Source organism: Sebastes fasciatus, chromosome 21 (genome assembly GCF_043250625.1).
Source record: "Sebastes fasciatus isolate fSebFas1 chromosome 21, fSebFas1.pri, whole genome shotgun sequence".
NCBI classification, from domain to species: Eukaryota; Metazoa; Chordata; class Actinopteri; order Perciformes; family Sebastidae; genus Sebastes; species Sebastes fasciatus.
In genome coordinates this window covers 9,153,759-9,173,540 of record NC_133815.1, presented here as the reverse complement: position 1 = coordinate 9,173,540, position 19,782 = coordinate 9,153,759, and the positions used below count along the sequence as shown (strand labels likewise).

The window sequence follows — 19,782 nt, the reverse complement described above, 5'->3', positions numbered from 1 at the left end:
GAAGCCAAACGACAAGTGTACAAGTCACATAAACTTTAAAACTGATTGTATCCAAAGCTAAAAAACGAAAAAAGACATAACCTTGTGTACGACTGGGAATAGATCGAAACTTCTCCAGTCAAACAATACCTGCCATTGATCTTTTTTGTGCCCAGATCTAGAAAAAAAATACTATTTGTATGGTTTTGCTCGCAGCCAATCATTGCAAGCGTAAGCATGATTGAGAATCAAAGCTTTTTGTTCAGATGGTTGTCATGTATGGTCACCAGTGTTGTAGTACTCGAGATCGGTCTTGGTCTCAAGACTGCTTTTTGAAGGTCTCATCTCGGAAACTACCACATTTTTACTCGGCCTTGTCTCGGTCTCAGACAAAGAGGACTCTGGATTTTATTTCAAGACCATGAAGATGGATCTACATTTGTTTTTGAGGGTGTTTTTATGGGAATACGGATCTTTCAGATCAATTTGAGGAGTGCCTATGGTTTGCATGTTCCACATTTTATCATAAGTGTGTAATGCAGTGTGGGACTCTTTCTGGTCTGGTCTTAATTTGGTCTAAACCCCTCAGAGTCTTGATTTTGTCTCCGTCTTGGTAAACTATGGTCTTGGTCATGACTTGGTCTCGGTTTAGGTGGTCTTGACTACAACAGTGATGGTCACTGAATGTCCTTGGTAGTAACAGTAGAGAGCAAACATGGAATGATATAAGAGATATTGCAACAAAAGCTCCATGGCCAGACTCATTGCAATCACATGGTCGGCATCTTAAACCCCTCGGCCTCAGGACACCAAAAGAGTGCCAAGTGTTTATGATGTTCCTCTTGTCCAAGATGATAATTCCCCTTCAAACTTGCTGCCAAACAAATTCAGCTGTTGTCCTATGGATCAGGATGGCATTGAATGCCTTTCATGGCAGATCATTTTAACATCAGGGAACTTTTATGGAAGGATTTGGCATCTTCATCCCCATGGAAATTCGAATTTGGATGTGTATTCGGGGCGGCTAGGTTGGCGGTTCAATCCCCGGCCCCTACTGTCTGCATGTCGAAGTGTCTTTGAGCGAGACACTGAACCCCGAGTTGCTCCCCGGGCGCATCACAGCAGCCCACTGCTCCTAAATGCTTAGGATGGGTTAAATGCAGAGGTCAATTGTTTATGTATAGGATGATTTTAACAAAGTTTAAGGTTTTATGTTTAGGAAAACAACGATAATATACAGTATTTGCTACTTAAGGCTATGTCATTGCATAACAAATCCCAAGTATAACTTTGTAAATGGCAAGAGATGCATTGCATTTCTGTTTCTGACATTTGTTTAATATGATGTGCATTAAAAGTTACCTTGAATGGTAGGTGAAAAATATAGTATGTAGTGATACTATAAAATTAAGTCAAACATATATTATGCAGAGGAAATTATGAATGAACAGCCTCCCTACAGGAGCTGCTAACTCCCTAAAACCTTGGGCAGGTCCTGCTTACACTGTACCAGGAAACAGGTTGAAAATAAGAACAAGAATATACAAAAGTATAGCTTCAGGCAATCTCAAGTGATAATTTTCCAAATTGCTAGTCTCCTCTTTCTTCTGTCTCACCGTACAAGTTCAAATCCCTCACTCAGACAGACGACTCTCTCATTACCGCTCTCTCCACACATATGATGTGAACAGGTAAACAGTAGCAGAAGAGAAGTGAGCTGGATGTGTGTCAGAACTAAGCTGCACTACGTAATAATATTACAAAAGAGGTGCAGCGGGCAGACAGGCTATTGTCAGATAGGGTGGGGATGTGTGTCACTGAACCAAAATGTACATTTTGAGATTAGAATCAAGCACTAAATCATACTCGGTTACGTAAAAGTTAAAAAATCATGCAGCGTAGTCTGCATGATTTTTTAACTTTTATGTAACCGAGTACATTAGCAGAACACAGTGTTCTTGCTGCTCCAAGGATCCTGGGAATGTGCTCCGCGTTTCCTGGTGTATTCTGTATATTCACCGCCCGCAATGGGTAGCAAACCAAGCGACATAAAGGATGATAATCTCCTTGGAATTCCACTGCATTTTCTTATAGAGACGAGGGGAGTGATGGACAGTGGGGTTGAAAGGTCAACGGGACCAGTTTGCTGAGGCCCATCTGTCGGCTCCTGCTCTATTTACGCACCATCTCAGGAGTGAAAGGCGAGCGTCTCAAGAGCTATCCTGTTCTCATAACACCACGGCGCTTCATATTGGGTGGAGGAGACGTAGAGTGGAGTTTGTCGTGGTCTGCGCCCAGCTATTCCCCCTACTATTCATCATCTGCTCGTCCGACGAGTCCCGCAGACAAAACCTAATAAGCGCTTCGACTCAAGAGGGCCTTCACTTTAGAGATTCGGCGCTTTCGGCTTTGATGCTGCAGATTTCAAGACACTAGAAATACATAAAAGCCTTACTCTCTGTATACGGTTATTTTGAGCCAAATCATGTCAAAACAGGGATATTTATAGACCACGATTTGACACATCTATAGAAACACATGACAGAGATAAAAATAAAGATAACACAACACACAGTAAATGCCAAGAAACAGGCTGTGTGCCCTTTCCAGAAGCATGCAGTATAATTACAAATATCACCATCAAAACGGGATTGTAAAGTGGTTGTTGCAATTAGAGAGCAGGCTTCCCATTAGCTTCATATCAGCTTGTTTGTTTGTTTCTGTTTTTTGCCACATATCAAAGTAAACCTGTGTTCATATTCAAACGCTTTTAAAATGACACATTCACACCTGGAGGCTTGCCGTGTCTAAAATACTTTCAGTAAGCGCTTCATACCTACCATTTTGACTCAGTCGTTTCATTCACAAAATCTATGATTATACGCTTTAATAACACCGTGCCACTCGATGAGAGAAAGGATGGCTGACTGAATATCAAATGGTGATATATGCGAAATGAGATGGTTATCCCATGCCATTTGAAACTACGATACTGTATTTAGAGTGCATTTTGCCTTGACTTGTAAAAATTACAGCCCTGGCTATGTATTTAAGAGGAGCTGACTACAGTCGGAAGGCAATATATGAACAACCCCATGACCACATTAAACAGCACTTTAATATTTGACTTCAAAGTGGCAGAGTTAGAGCACCAGGAGCAAGCACCGACTGCAAAAACAATAATTTCGTACATCGTTATAAATATTAGTTAAAATTCAAATCTACTTTTCGGTGGGATTTTATGATGTTTACCTCGTGTAATGAGAGGTTTGGATGATAACTCTGTGAGCAAATGCCATGCTATTTCTGAAAAGAGTTCACATAAAAATGGGTCATATCTCTTATATGTAGGATACAGCTCAAGTGTTTTTTGCATCTGCCAGGCAATGAAGTATTCATTTACAGGTACAGTGTGTAGGATTTCGCGGCATCTAGCGGTGTGGTTGCAGATTGCAACCAACTGAAGCTTCTCCCGTGTGCCAGGCGTGAAGAAGAACTACGGTGGCGAAAACGTGGAAATTGGAATCCTATCTAGAGCCAGTGTTTAGTTTGTCCGTTCTGGGCTACTGTAGTAACATGGCTGTTGGCTCCGTGAACAGAGGGTCCGCTCTGTATGTAGATATAAACGGCTCATTCTAAAGTAACGAAAACACGATTCAGATTTTCAGGTGATTATTAGGACTGTCAATCGATTAAAACATTTAATGATTGTCCATGATTAATCGCGAATTAATTGCATGTTTTTTTATCTGTTCAAAATGTATCTTAAAGGGAGAGTTGTCAAGTATTTAATATTCTTATCAACATGGGACTCGAGAAAAATGCTGCTTTATGTAAATGTATTTATATATTTATTATTAGAAATCAATTAACAACACAAAACAATGACAAATATTGTCCAGAAACCCTCACAGGTACTGCATTTAGCATAACAAATATGCTCAAATCATAAATTGGCAAACTGAAGCCCAACAGGCAACAACAGCTGTCAGTGTGTCAGTGTGCTGACTTGACCATGACTTGTCCAAACTGCATGTGATTATCATAATGTGGGCATATCTGTAAAGGGAAGACTTGTGGGTACCCATAGAACCCGTTTTCATTCACATATCTAGAGGTCAGAGGTCAAGGGACCCCTTTGAAAATGGGCATGCTAATTTTTCCTCACCAAAACTTTGCAAGTTTGAAGCATTATTTAGCTTAGCTTAGCTCTGCTTAGCATAAAGACTGGAAACAGCTAGCCTTTCTCTGTCAAAAGGTTTAAAAATCTGCCTAGCAGCACCTCTAAAGCTCTCTAATTAAAACGTTATATAATTTGTTTGTTTAATCCGTACAAAAACCAAAGTTGCGGTTTTTACGGGAAGTTTTGTGAGGTTGCCAGGCAGCGTGACGACGCCTAGACTTCAGGAAGTCACTGCTCGCGGCCAAGTTGTTGTTGATTGTAGGGCGTTTTCCACAGAAATGCAACCAATAATGATTTTTAAATGCCATTTCACAGACAAGGCAAATTTTTGTAAAGACTGGGTTGAAAGATTTGATTTGTGCTGTGATTGAGTTATAGGGAGACCGCAATGTAAGTGAAATAATTTAAAGAAGGGAACATTACAAAACAGCCTTTTGAGCAACGTTCATTACATGAATCACAGGAGATTAAGCTGCTTTAGTTAATAGATTCTGAGGTAACATCAGTCACTTCAGTGGCATGAACCCTCCAAAAAGGAAACAATGAGGCTTAATCTTTAGAGATAACCTCACTTTGTGTTAGATTTGTGTAAACTGGGGGAATTCCTATTGTTGGCAGATGTACCAGCAGGCGCAGAAAGACCTTTAGGCATCTAACCGTGCAAGTCTTGGCTGTACGAGACACAGCCTGAGGAGCTCAGACAAACCCAGATACAAAAAAAAGAAAAAGTCATCACACAGGTGAGAGGAGAAACATAAATTGTCTTGTCAACTTGTGAAAAAAATGCTCAATTATGTCACCTTAATTTTACACCATTCAGTAGCCTAAATAGCTAAATAATAATGTGACAAATAGGAGCATCAAAGTTCTTTTAGACTTGCTTTGTGTCGGCAGACCTGAGCGTGCCCGGACAGGCCCGCATGAACATTTAATAAATCTTACATTGAAGGAGGAAAACCCTTAACAGATTGATTAACTGCTGACAGCTTTATGACAAAATTACTATTGTTGCACTCGGAGCACTCATCATTAGTTAAATCAATGGTAAGGCATGATCATTTATACTGTACCGCACTCCTAGTGTCTCTGTCAGCCCTTTCATTTGGTCCCAGTCTATCACCAGTCACCAGCAGTGCAACACACAGGCTCTCCTAATAGCCAGTAGTTATGACAGCAGCTGTCATGTGACACCTAATAGCCTTTAGTAGGTCCTTCATATCTCAGCAAAGTTTAAATGAACTTCGTAAAGGGCTTATACAGGGTATTTTTAAACTGCAAAAGTTTCACTTTAGATAAATAAATGGGCTGTGTGACTTATTAGCTGAAGCCCAAACAAGCTAAACTGAGAACCAACACTGAGAGTGAATTTATCAGAAACGTTAGGTAGTTGTTTACTGATGCATATGAAAATGGCTTATTTGCTTGGATTTCAGAGCACTCTGTACATATTGTAGAGCATTGCACAATCGTGCTTCAGCTTACTCGTGTTAAACGTGCATTGAAAGAGTTTTAGAACCGTTCTAAAATATACAGTGTAACAGTAAATGCAACAGATTTTCTTAGTTTGCGACTACAATGCATCTTGGTAGCCTAAACAGCAGTACAACAGTTGGACTTACTTGCTCTTTTTTCCAAATGTGTGGCATAAGTTGGAAATGGTCGATTTGGTATTAAGGTCCATGAAATGCATTTCAAATTGGAATTGAAAAATGTAATGAATTACTCTTTACATATTGCTCGATGAAAAAATAAGTACTCATCAGCAAAGGTATTTAGTCACGTTACTCATTGCTTTCATTACTTTCGTCAACAGCTAGCTTAGCCCATGGATGTATATTAAGACCTGGATACGACGCCGCCGCTCAGAGCCGCTTCCAATGTTTTCCAGTGGCCACTCACGGTATTGCAACGAAAAATCCCCCTGTGACCCAAAAAGCATTTTCCCCATAGACCAGCATTGTAAAAGAGACGTCTGTAAAACTGTTGACAGGACACTTTGAACTGAAAACAAGGTCTATCATGAATTTTTTATCAGTGAAGGTTTTATATTTTTAAACATTCCTCGAGCCGAGAAAAGCAGTTTAAGAATCTGTGATGTATATTCAGTTTGCCGCATACTCAGGAAGTAACAGCAGAAAACAGCTGTCTGTTGCAGCTGGAAGTAGGGTTGAGGAGAGACTGGATCGTAACAATAAGTTGTGGGCTGTAAAACCAAAACAATGAGCTGAAAGATGCTAAAACAAAGTGCAGAGTCTGGTGATAATTCTCTGTCGGTTCGTCACGTTACTGTAAGACATTTGATCTATTGTTAATATAAAAATATTGATTAGTGCAACTTTAAAATTATTGCTTTTAAGTGTTTCCCATCAAATACAATTCTGCCTTTAAATAATCTCATTGTTAGTGTATTTGTTCTGTCTTTATATGACATCTTGAGCTATTCCTCTTGCTGTTTCCTGTCTTAAACTTCAGCACATGTACCTGAAGTGCAGCAACAACGTGGAAATGAAGTGGAAAAACACCCCAAACAATACCAACTTGTGTCTGAGTGAAATGATTAGGCTAAATCACATTTGTTTGGCTAAAGCAGCTTAAAACGAGAAGCATGCATCGCCAACAGCGTAATAACACTGACTGGTGAGGAGCTTAAGAAATACCAAAAGTCTGACAAAACAACAAACAGTTGGGTCTAATGGCCTCATTCTGTCTGTGTTTAGGGTTCATTATAGTTACTCACTGTTTCCAGGTTAAAGTGGTACATTTGTAGTATTAGTGTACACCTGTGAATCAGTGTACTTCCTTAATCGCAATGGGATTTTAATTTAGTTTGAATGAGATATTCCATAATTGCTTTAAGCATGACATTTCCCACCACTGTAATGAAGCCGGAGGGCCCAGATGATAACTGAGTAAATCATGGAGGTAATTAGCACTCCGTTTTGCTTAAATGTTTGGCAGGAAAAATCATACCGCACCTTTACAGCTCTCCTACCACTGATGGAAGTCTTACTGCTGGCGCTTCCTGAGTTTTGACAACTTCTTGTAAGTGCTCACTGTGCCGGCTCTCACTCGACACGTACCCCTTTCAAGACGGGGCAATCTAATATGCCCTTAGCCTCGGGTCAGCCCCTTCCTTCAGCAACAGCCACACAGCTCCAGCAGTTAGTAACTTCATCTCATTCACATCATCTTTCACAAAAGGTGTGTCTGTTTACAAAACTCAGGCAAACGCGACACTTACCACGTCGGCGGGTACAAAGCCCCAGTCGAGTGATCCGGGCCTGGCAGTGAAAGATGAAAGACTGAGAACTGGTGCTGTGTAGCACGTGTCTGGATGATGCTCTCATTCAGACGGACAGGTGGAGGAGAAAGACGGCCAAGTGATGAGGACGGGGAAGACGGGGGGTTAAGCCTTGGCCAAGGCTGGGTTAACTTCACTCCTGTTTGATACACTTTGATATGTGCACTCCACCTGAGCCCAGACTGTGAGTGCGAGGGGCGATGAGCAGGGACTTGTCAGACGCTTTATGGGATGCGGCGTTTGTTTATTAATCACTAGGTTCTGTGATGTGTCTCTCATCACCCCAACAGGTATAATTAAGCTTTAAAGGGCACGGGAGGCTTGATGTGTCTGCAATTCATTTTGTTTTATCTCCTTGTTCCTTTTGAAGTCACTGCTGCGTGGGTAAGGTGTGAGTGTATGCTGTGTGTGTGTATGTGCACCTACAGTAGGTGTAAGTGTATGCATGGTCAAAAAGCTTCTTAATAAAGAATTTGTCTGTGGTTCCCACGTTGCATGACCTCCAAAATGTCTGCTTACACGCCAGCTTGTTTAGCCTGACACGTCTTGTTTAGCCTCAGACGTTTCGCGGAGTGACAGTTCAAAGGTTGTCAGTTTCTGATGGCCAGGTATTGTGTGCTGCTTGTATGACATCTTGGGTTCCCAGCAGGCAGCTGCGGCGGCCTGTTTTTCAGCACAAGTATGTGACAAATGTTTTGGGGGGGAAAAAAATAAACACAAAGCCGTCTTGCCGTGACTGACGTGGCGCTATTGACCCTGTCAAAAAGGTCAAGCGAATTGGAATATACATCAGAGAAATGTTTGAATTTCTTGAGTTCTTCCCCACTTCATCTCTCCTGAAATTGATTTGTGGTGTCAAATGAGACTTGTTGAGAGGGACTATATGGAGGAATGTAAACAAGGCTGCGCTTTGCTAGCCTTGATCTTCCATTTCTTCTTGCAAGAAAGATCCTAAAGAAAAAGAGCTCTTTTCCCCATATTCCAAGCAAAACCACGTAGAAGTCGTACCTGAAATATCCAGTTTGATAAGGCTATCAAAACACCTTTTACACCTAGCTGTAAGTAGGCCAAACGATCGTCCATACCTTCTGATGTGCTCCTTCTTGATTCTGTTCCATGTGATTCTCTGTCAGCAGCAGGCAGAGGTGTGAAAAGATGAGAAGCTCACCTGTTTACTTTGGCAGTGGAGACCGAGCAGGCAAACAGCCAGTAGCCTGTCACTTCTCCCGCTGGATCCTCCCGTTGTGTCCCCTCACATGTGAGTGAAATCGATGCAACTCATGCAGAAATGTTACTTGGCATTGCACTTAACATGACGAGCACGGGTCAGGGGGAACGTTTCAGGATCAGAGCTGCTTACGTAAATTAAAGGCAGTATTTCTGTGACATAAATCATGTGGAAAAACTTACTTTGGCTTATAGAACAGATTAATGTACATGATATATGCAGGACGAGACTATTTCTAGATACATCAGTAGGATTTTGTTATTGTTTTCCTTGTCTATATTGGCGCTAGTGCTTCTGTCTATGACTCAAATCATAGTTTTTTCAATATCCAACTTTCCCATCCCCCAGCAGTTTACAAGCTGTCACTCAAAGTCTCCCTGAATGCACCATGGGAAATGCAATTAAGCGGTGACAGTCAAACGTCACATCAGCAACTTCAAGTTTACAACTTACAAATTCATTCTGTGCCACAGGAAAAAACATTTACTGTACCTTTTTACTACTATCTGGAAGGGAAAATATTGATTTTGATTAGAAGATGTTTAGTTATTTTAGGTTGTTGGGTTTATTTCATTAGTATAAAGTTATCTGATGCTCTCCATTAAAGCTGAGATCCATAAATAAACATTCATCAGATGAGCGGAGGAACAGATTCGACGAGACAGATAATGGAAACAAAAACATCTGCGGCTGCACCTTTGGCACATTGAGTAACAAGTAAATAAGTGTTGGTACTTTACCTTTCATCACGCACTAAAATTACAACAAGAAACCATGAGACTGCGCTTGTTCGGCAGAATCTCAACACGCTTTGAAGTATGCGAGCGATGGTGAATGACTTGCCCTCTGAATGGTGAAGCAACATGTGTCATTTAGACGGCAGAGATTTGATGTGTTTTTTTTTTAATGATCGGCTTTTGACGATCAAATTGTTTGGGGTTGTTTTACAAGAGGAGATGTTTGACAGCTTAATACTGAATGCTGACGTGAGACATGAGATGTTGCGTGTTTGCAATGCATTGCATATGTGATAAGGAAATGCATTCTTTTCTCATCTTCTTTAAAGGTTTTACGCCTTTGTTAGCCAATGGAAAGTTGGCAGGAAATAAGGGGAGATAAAGATCCATGGCTAGACTTAAACCATTAATGTTGTGATTACATGGTTAGCACCCTAAACCCTGAACTCATCAGGATGCCCCATTGTTCCTTACTGATCTTTAATTTCCCTTTAGTGACATAAAGTCGAAGTTAAGATGTTAAAGTGTTAAAATGTGGCAATAACTTTGAAAACAATATTGCATTCTCATCAATTTCATCATTTTCTGGCTTTTGTCCCAAATGACACCATTCATACCACCCACCCTCTGCCTCGCTTTAACCAATCAAGGTCCAGTATTGTGATGGATCTGCCTCTCCCAAGTTTGTGCTACACAGTACACCACCACTTTACAGTATTTACTATATAAAAGGAGCCGATATTTATCTCTATCACCCGCCCTTAGTGTGTGTTTGTATGTTTTTCTCGTGAGGCATGTACACGTGCAGGCCGTGAAAACAAATTTGCTTATAAATAAAGATGATAAATATATTCATTAAAATACAGTTTTTGGAGGTAGCATACAATGAATCAATGCAATAACAACACTCTTCTTGCTTTTGGCGTGTCATTTGTACACCATGTAGTCTGTACTGACTGCAATGTTAAAGCATCCACGTAAATATATGCTCAGAGTTAGTGACGTGGAATAAAAATGAGAGGGATGGGAGGTGGATGGGTCCAACAAACACAGGACTTCCAAACGGGAGATGTTTTGTTTTGTTCGTTAGTGATGTTTTGTCACATGTTTTTTTGTGATGTGTTTTCCATACTTATGTTACATTGTTGGTGTTCGAGACCAGTGTTTTGTTTTGTAAGCAGAAATTGTATTAAACCCATGTCCAAAATAGTCATACGTCTGTCATTGTGTAACTTATGGATGGAAAGGAAGAGAAAAAAAATGATTCCCCTTTTTGCTGGGGACCCCCTGGAACCCACTCAAGGACCTCTGGGGGTCCCCGGACCCCACTTTGAAACAGTATGGACCCTTTAAATTTGCTCACAGTTTGTTCTGTTTTTGGCACTTTTTTCTGTTTCCCGTTGTCTTGAAGCAGTCTTAAATTGTGTGCATTGATGGGCTAAATATGTCTCTTCCCACCATGTTCCCACCCCTCATCCCCTAAATATGGACTCATCCGTTGTAGTACATGTAGGGTAGGAGGAGGAGACAGCGGGGTCCTGTGCAGACGCGGAAAGTCCCCAATTATGTGGTAATTCTAGAGAGTGGTTGTGATATTTATTCTTATTGCCCAAAGAACTTGGCATTTATGAGACTCACCACAAACACATTCCCCACAGCACAGGCAAACTTTATGCTCTTTGCTCTCATTCAATCAGATGAAATGCTGCTGCTGATTTATGAAGTTTGGAAGGAAGTCTCCGGCAGCCCTGCTTATTTAATTCAGGTGCTCCTTTAAAAAAAAAAAATGATATAAGTTAATTACATTTACAGTAGAACCTCTTTGAGAGGGTTGATGAATGAGTGTGTAATTCTCCACAGCCCTGACAAACTCTGTGTTTCCAGTCCAAGGAATATACTTATTAATGTGGTGATCTTAGATATATAATCAAAGTGATCACACTCTGATGGATGCGGAAATTACGTCAGACAAATTTGATGTCAAGTTGTCAATCAAGCACCTTTTATTTAGCAGAATTACTGCCATACATTGTGCCTGTAACACCCCTCAAAGGTCAATCGACTGCACTCTGTGCTTAAAAGGTATGATTTGACTCGACTGGGTGTGCATTGTATGTAATCAGCATGGAGTCAAAATGTAAGGATGAAAGGAAAATGTGTAGAAGTTGCAGTGCCTCTCAGACGCAGCGGGGGCGGCTGGATTTTCAGTGCTCATGCCTTCACAGGGCACAATTTATGGCCATTATGGTGGTCTATTTCTAGCCATAGTGATGGATTCTGCTCAATTATTGTCCATTATGGAGAAAGATGGCCGCGCAACCATGCCAGATGTTATCGGTTCCCGCTGCAGTGACATTACATTGAAATCATCGCTGCATGTTCAGCTTTGCCGAAAGTAACCCAAACTGAAATTCTGTTGTTATGTGACGGATTCATGCAGTAGTTAAAAACCTTTTTTGCTTGTAATCCCTTAATACTTACTTATGGACCCTTATAACAGGTTGTATCTCTACTAGTTTTGAGCATGTGAGCAGTTTGAATTTGTATAATTTTAGAGGCCTAGAGGACTTAGCATTACACAAGACAAAAAGCAAAGGTTAAAGAAAGATCCAAAATATATAAATAAATATTTTTCAGGTTATTATTTACTTCCCTAGTAATAACCAGGCAGCAACCTCCGGGTCTGAAAAGTGAAGCCAATGTTGAAGTGCCTTAAACTTGCATTCTTTCTGATAGCCAGCAGGGGGCGACTCCTCTGGTTGCAAAAAGAAGTCTGATTGTATAGAAGTCTATGAGAAAACGACCTGACTTCTCAGTTGATTTATTACCTCAGTAAACATCGTAAACATGAGTTTATGGTCTCAATCACTAGTTTCAAGTCTTTTTCAATACAGCTTGATGTTCATTTAGTAAATTATGGTCCCATTTAGAATCAAATAGACGATAAAGCAGGGTATGCTTTAGGACATGGCTACCTTGTCATTGACAGGTCGCTACAACGGCGTTGTCCGGTCTGGAAGTTGTCCATGTTTTCGTTTTTGACACAAATTAGACCACGGACCCCCATTTAATAAGATTTTGTCCCAGAGTCCCCCGTCTGATTGGATTTTTGTGTTTATATGTTTTATTACAGAAAGTGTATGAAACCCAGGACAAAAATAGTCTTACATTCTGTCATTGTGTTACTATAATTATGGATGAAATTATAGTGGAAATAAATGATTCCCCTCTTTGCTGGGGAACCCCTGGAACCTCCTCAAGGACCCCTGGGGGTCTCGGGACCCCACTTTGGGAACAATTGGCTTAGCAAACAGTCAATTGCTTTTTTAAATTTTTATATGAAAAATTGTCTGAAAATGCATCTCTCAGGATCTCTGAATGTGATTTTGGACCATACGTTTTGTGCACAACATTGCTAATTATTTAACAATTTTAGTGCTGACCCATACATCAGGCCTACACTATATATCCAATAAGTAAACCCTCCATAGCCATTGTCCTGCTTCCATTATGTCTGAATAATGGTGAAGAATTGGGAAATGGAGGGTGAGTTCCTATTATTCCTGGCATCAGGACGCTGCAGTGGCTGTCGTCTCGCCAGAGCTCAGGCTGGCAGTCAGCACAAACTGGGGGTAAGTGAGAGCGAGAAGTCCCAGCCAGTTTCACAGCAGGCCTCCACGGGCCTCTGAATGCCACCATAGCCCCCCAGCGGATATTAATCAAAATGCCCGATCAATAACTTCTCAAGTGCTAATAAGCACTGGCACATTTTGTGATATGTGAGCCCCTTCATCATTTCAACTACCCGGAGATTTATAGGAAATCCATTGTTAGGTCCAAAGTATGAGGTAATGTAGCACTTAGTAAATGAAGTAAAACCAAAAGCCTGGGGTGATTTGTATTTCATTTACAAAGGACATGTCTAATCATTAGGAGCTCCATCTCTCTAAAAAGCAACCAAACGGCTGTAATGATGGCTGTGTTCTTTTATAGCTTACTTACTCAGCAATGACGCAGGAGATAACAGCAAATAGTAAAGCTTCGCCGTCCTCCTCTCCTGACTGGTTCACTCCCAGATAGCCGTGGGGGACTCCTATCCACCGTGGAGTGATTAAAGTCATGTTAAGGAAGCATTATGGGTCAAGTCATAAAATAATTTGATTTCTGTCCCCCTCCACTGTCTCCTATCAAAGTGATTGGTCTCCTGGTCATCTCACTGGCTGACATAATTGTTAATTAACCATTATGGGCTGCCCTCTCTCATCTATATCTCACAGCAATTACTCATTTGACAACAATGCGATATATCACAGTGTATGGACACAGACCCGTTTTATGAGCATGAACTGACTCAGTATCATGAAAGTGTTGCACATTCACTCACGTCCAGATGCTTTATTTACTCAAGTATTGATGATATTTTCTACAGGTGCCGATGTCAGTTAGCAGCACAGCATTATGCATGAGGCTCTGAAGAACTGACTGTTCCTTTTCAACCTGTTGTCGGTGCAAACTTGCAAAGCACCAGCTTTTTTTTCTTCTTTTTTTTTAACCTTTCGCTTAAGTCATCAGCTCTTTGCACGTCAAGGTGAGTTGTCTTTTCAAAAAATACCACAGATCAGGTAAAGAGGTCCAGGGGGGGAAGAAAGTTAAATAAAAAGCTCTTTAAAATGGTATTCATAAAGAAAAAGACAAACAATGTACTTGTTGAAAATAAAAGCGCACACAGAAATCCATTCTGATGACAGTTGGAAGAATGCAGGCTTTATGGGGGACTTGAGCCCCATCTTTGCCATATCTTTTAAGCATGATTATTTACTTAAAACAACAAACCAAAGCCCAAAGTCTGGCATTGTGGACGACAGGCCTTTGATTGAGCCCTGAGCTTGAATTCTTAACTAATAAATTGTTCCACGCCTTTGTCTGGGGCATTAACAGCAGTGGTCTGCGTTTTTCTTGCCCTAATCTCAAGAATGCAGCAGCCTCTTGAGAAGCTCAGGGGTTTCCTCCTCTCCCAGAGCCAGGTCTTCACTTTGTTTTCTTAGAGGACTCCCTGGATTGACAGGCCTCACCGTTAGCCCTCTCCTCGGCCATCTGTTTTCACCGATTCTGACTGAACACATCAAAGTCAATCAGGGCTGCAAAGCATTTTAAAAGTCATACGCACACCCCCGCGCCGTGTGTGAGAAATAAAGCAAACTTTTCATCGGGCTCACAAAAAGAGACGGTTTGGACTGTTTGTGTGTGTATGGTTTTCCATGTAAGGGTGACCTGGGAGGGATCCCTTAGCTCACAGCACAGGTATGAGCAGCTTAGCTTTGTTCAGTTGTACTCTGACGACAGCTTGGTGAGTCACCTATAGACACATAGACTAACCTCCTTTTGGTCAGGTTCCAACTATTCACTGACAACTCCCTGACAATAAAATAATCATTAGTGAGATTGAGACATAGTACATAGTAGTCAAAGAGCAAAATTGTCTTTGCATGGTGATAGAAGGGGATAGACATAGAAAACTATGTAAATGTAAAACTATCAGCGATGGCGGAAGAAGTATTCAGATCCTTTACTTCAATAAAAATAGCAGTACAACAGTGTAGAAATACTCTATTACTATTAAAAGTATGTATCTTACTTAAGTAAAATTACATATTTTCAGCAAAATGTGTAGTTTGATTATTATTATTAATGAGTGAAGCCGTATTTTATTGTTCTAGCTGGTCACAAGAGAGTAAATAAAAAAAATATTTTTACTGTTTTAATTAGTTTAATCTATAACCATTCATAATATTTTATAAACAAATATACAATCTAATTTATTAATCTAAAATGTAACTTTCTACTATAGCTTTGAGCTACATATAGTGGAGTAAAAAGTACAAAATACCTCTGAATTGTAGTGGAGTAACAATATAAAGTAACATAAGATGGACGTACAAATACAAATACCTCAAAATTGTACTTTTATGTTTCATTTAAATGATGGACGGAGGGTAAAGAGGGGAAGGTATTTCTTGTTTTCTCTTTGTTTTGGATTTTACTTTGGTATATGAGTGGGTTGTATAGGATATCACTCATTTGTTTTATCTGTGGCTTAACAAACTTGTCTCCCATTACAATATATATTTTTTTTAAATCACAAAACAGACTAAAGTAGAGTATTTGAGTAATAATATTCTAGAAAATATGATATAAAAATTTAATAATACTTCCACACATTCCACTACCATTTGAACACTGTAATAATATTACATAATTTATAATCCCTAAATAGCATAATTTAAAAAACTGAGAGGCTTTAATAGGCACTTCAGAGATTAAACATATTACACTGTTATATAATTATTACATAAATACATAAAACACATCACACAATTACATTTATGGTGGGCTTTTGCACACTTAAAAAAAGAAAAAAATGGAAACACACTTTTAAGTACATGCTGCTCATTACATCATGCTACAAATATGTACATTTCTTTATCATTTAAAGTGTCAACGTCTCCAAAATAAAATGAAGAAGATACAGAAGTATCAAATCAAAGACTACTCGGCTGCTAAACAGATTCTTTCCCACAGCAATCAGACTGCTCAATCAGAGTATGTGAACTGCACTAAAGAGACTGTTCCTTTAATAATATTTTTAATTTTTTTAATTAACTATTTATTCTATTCTATTTTTTAGCTTACTTTTAGCTTATTTGTTAGTGCTCTTAATTATTAGTTAATTACTTTATAGTTTTCACCAATTTTTTTGCACTGAATTTCTGAGTGGTGGATGTAAGAAACACAATTTCATTTTTTATGTGGAGCATAAAAATGACAAATAAAGGAATCTTGAATCTTGAATTAACCAATCAGCGAACACCAAGGGTCTCAGCTCAGCCAATCAGAGGCTTCGCAGTGGAGAGGAGGCGGGTCTTGACTGGTTACCTGGGTAACCACTCCAACACTGGTGTTGATAGGATGACAATGAGGAAGGTTTGGATTTTATATTTCGTAAAAATGATAAAATATAGCAGATATATCGTCAATGTTTCTTACTTAAACGTACATTAAGTGTTTAGACATTGTCCTGCTTTAAGCTTGAAGCTCGTGTCGTTAAAAAGACGAAGTTAAGTTGTCATTTTGCCTGTTTTGCACCTGCTAGTTTAGCTAATTAAAACACCTGTGTGAACTGAGCTACATACGGGTCCTTTTACACTGTAAACAACCAATGTACATTCTAATATATGAGAAAAATGAGGTGGCAATTAGCCTACAGTATTTTCCATTTGGCCATGCAGTGATTTATTCATGCATTTTGCCATTATTGTGTCTAGACAGTGTGGTTCAGAATGCATTTAGTTGTATTTATTGCTTATCCTGGTCTGAAATAAGTCTACATTTGCATAATAATCATAATAATACATTTATTTATATAGCACTTCTCAAAACAGATGTTACAAAGTGCTTCACAAGACATTAAAAGCAGATAAATAAAGTAAAATATATGGTAACTGCTAAAACAGAACATCACAGAACATATTAATAATAATAGAAGTGGTAAAATGGTAGGACAAGTTGATAAAACAAATATACAGTATATATACATAAATGTGTATAAATTTACACATGCGTCCAGAAACGAATGCATTCATACATATATTTATACCCTTCTACTTATAGGAATGCTATCCTAAAAAAAATGTGTCTTCAAAAGTTTTTTTAAAGCTTACATTTTTATTTATTTTACAGGGTTTGACACCTAAAGCTAGCAACCAGTTGGTGATCAACTCTGTTGCCTTTCAAGACCACATCACACGCAGCCGGCTGCATCCACATTTCTCCCTTTCTGACCCTTTTTTGCTGAGATGCAAAAGAAAAACACCCAGAAAAAGAGTGGAGGAGAGGGGTCTGCAGACACAAGATGGGCAAGAAGAGAGAGAATATGTGCTGGATTCTGCACCACCTCCTTTAACATTAGGTAAACACACAAAAAGTACCTCAATCATTTATCTTATACAGTATATACTGTATATGTTCTTAATGTATATGTTCTTAATATGCCTGTATATATTCTTAATAAGCCTTGTACAAAGTATTTCCTTTTATAATTGTAATATAACTTATTATTTTTAATGGAGCTTCCCAGCAAAAAGCATTTCACACAATTGTACCTGTATAACCGGCATGACAATTAACATCTTGAATCTTGAATCTTGACAAACCAACACAAATTTGGAGAGATTTTATTTCTCGTGAATATATATATAACCAGTATTTTTCTTATTTCTTCTAGCTCAGAAGTTGGGTTTGGTGGCCTCCCCTGCAGGGAGACTGACAGAGGACGAATGGACTCAGGTCAAGGCGAGGTCTGTTCAGCAGAGGGACTCGGCTCAGCCCTGTGCAATATGCAGGGAGGAGTTTTGCCTTCAGCCTCAGGTATTCCCCCAACACAGTAGCTACTGTTAATACTCTGTGAGAGCTCTTTCTTTCTTTCTTTTACATGTTTCCAATGTTCTGTCTGTCCTCAGGGAAACCTGTGTTTCCGCACACACACACAAAGCCACCCCCAACCACCACCACCTCACCCCCCTGCAGTTCCTGTATGTTCTAATCTGTGTAGACAACTGTACAAATTTACCCATACTGCCTTGGAACTCAACTGTGACGTGATGATGTAGCAATCAGTGTGTTACTGTGAGGGTCATTCAGTCTTTTACACCTTTCCGATCCCCCTTTTAAGATGCCAATCTCCTCAAGAATGCGGGACTAGAATAGGCGGCCTCACAAAAGCACAGTTGCCATAGATGCACGTGTAAATATTAGTTTGACTCAGGAAAAAAAAAAGTTAATTAGAGCCTGCTAACAAGGGAAAGTGACAGGAGGGGATCTTTGTTGATTTGGCATTTTCCTGCAAGCCTTCATATTGTAACAATGCGTTTGTGTGCCACAGTCTTGTGTCGCATTCAAGCATTAATATGACAATTAAAAATGCTTACAGCAGCAGTTCTGAGTCGTGTGGACTGGATATTCGCTTCTCTATCCAGCTCATATTATTTTAATACCATTAATAGGACAAACTTAAAAAAAAGTAAATGTTACTCTGCTTTCTGTTACATTTTGATTCCCTTTCTATATTGTGTGTCTGCCCACAAACAGCTTGTAGCCTTAAAGCATTGTGAGAAGTGAAATTTCTCTGTGGTCTAATGGCTTGTCGAGCTCCTGGAAATTGTACACTGCAGGGGGCCCTTTCACTGGTGATGGAGTGTGTTGGTCAGGCCAAAAACAATGGGAAATCAATACGCCTCCCCCCCTGCCCTCTAGAGATCTGAGTAAACTGGTTTGTGTGCCAAGCCCCATAGCTGTGGCTGTCTCCTTTCAGACGATAAAAAGAGTCCCTCTCACAGGTAGAGGAGACTATAGTCCAGGTCCCAGCCGGCCCACTGGGGGTCCTGCTGACTCCCTCTATCCTCTCGGCAAATAACACTTAAAGGCAGATACACACATTCACATACGTGCATGAATACACACATTTAGCATGGCTTAAGGCTCACATGCACACACAGCATGTGCACAGACTGTATACTGTGTGAGAGCTTTTTCTAAGCACTTTAAGAAAACCAATACACGTTCAGCAGCATCCTCTGGAGACATTTCAACCCATATAGTCAGTCAACCTATGAAATCTAAACTTGGTTAGTTTCTTCTTGTTTCATTGCATGAAACAATTTTTATTTCCCATATACTGAGTAACTTATACAGTATGTCACTGTTTCTTTTTTAGGTGCTGCTGTCTTGCTCTCATGTTTTCCATAGAGCATGTTTAAAGGCCTTTGAGAGGTTTTCTGGGAGGAAGTGCTGCCCAATGTGCAGAAAGGAGCAGTACGAGACACGGGTGATCCACGATGCAGCTCGCCTCTTCAGACACCAATGTGCCACCAGGTACGTGCACTAAATTTACAAAAAAATGATTAAAATACTTTGTGTTTCAATAATTTTATAGAACAGGCATTCACAGTAATGCACAATAAGAATTCATCACACAATCTCACCTCACGTGACTGAGGCAAAACAACATCTTTCATCTAGTGCTGATGGAAAAAAACATCCTCAAATACTAAAATGTGTTTATACATGAAATACTGAAAATAGTGCAGCTGCTGTAAAATAATTTTGTCTACATAGCACATTTTATCATGAGTAAAGTTAATCTGCTTTACCTTAAAACATGGAGGCATACAGGGACAGACTTTACCATTAGGCAAGTTAGGCAACTGCCTGGGGCCCCAAACTAAAAGGGCCCCAAACAGCTATAGGCCTAGATTTATTATGAGTTATAGGTATGAAACATATTAAATCATGTTACTAT

At 39.7% G+C, this 19,782-nt stretch overlaps 1 protein-coding gene across 5 annotated transcripts in view; it reads left to right on the top strand.

Moving 5' to 3' along the window:
• Nucleotides 1–16,232: 16,232 nt before the first annotated feature.
• The window catches only part of rnf32 (ring finger protein 32), a 37,662-nt gene continuing 34,112 nt past the window's right edge, over nt 16,233–19,782 (top strand). For all 5 annotated transcript variants that reach the window (XR_012592076.1, XR_012592077.1, XM_074621156.1 and 2 more), the window contains exons 1-4: nt 16,233–16,409; nt 17,166–17,394; nt 17,710–17,852; nt 19,198–19,355. Coding sequence is in view for 3 of the 5 variants with exons in the window: in XM_074621156.1 (XP_074477257.1) it covers nt 16,233–16,409; nt 17,166–17,394; nt 17,710–17,852; nt 19,198–19,355 (707 nt within the window). In the remaining 2 variants the exon portion in view is untranslated. The remainder of the gene's footprint in view (nt 16,410–17,165; nt 17,395–17,709; nt 17,853–19,197; nt 19,356–19,782) is intronic.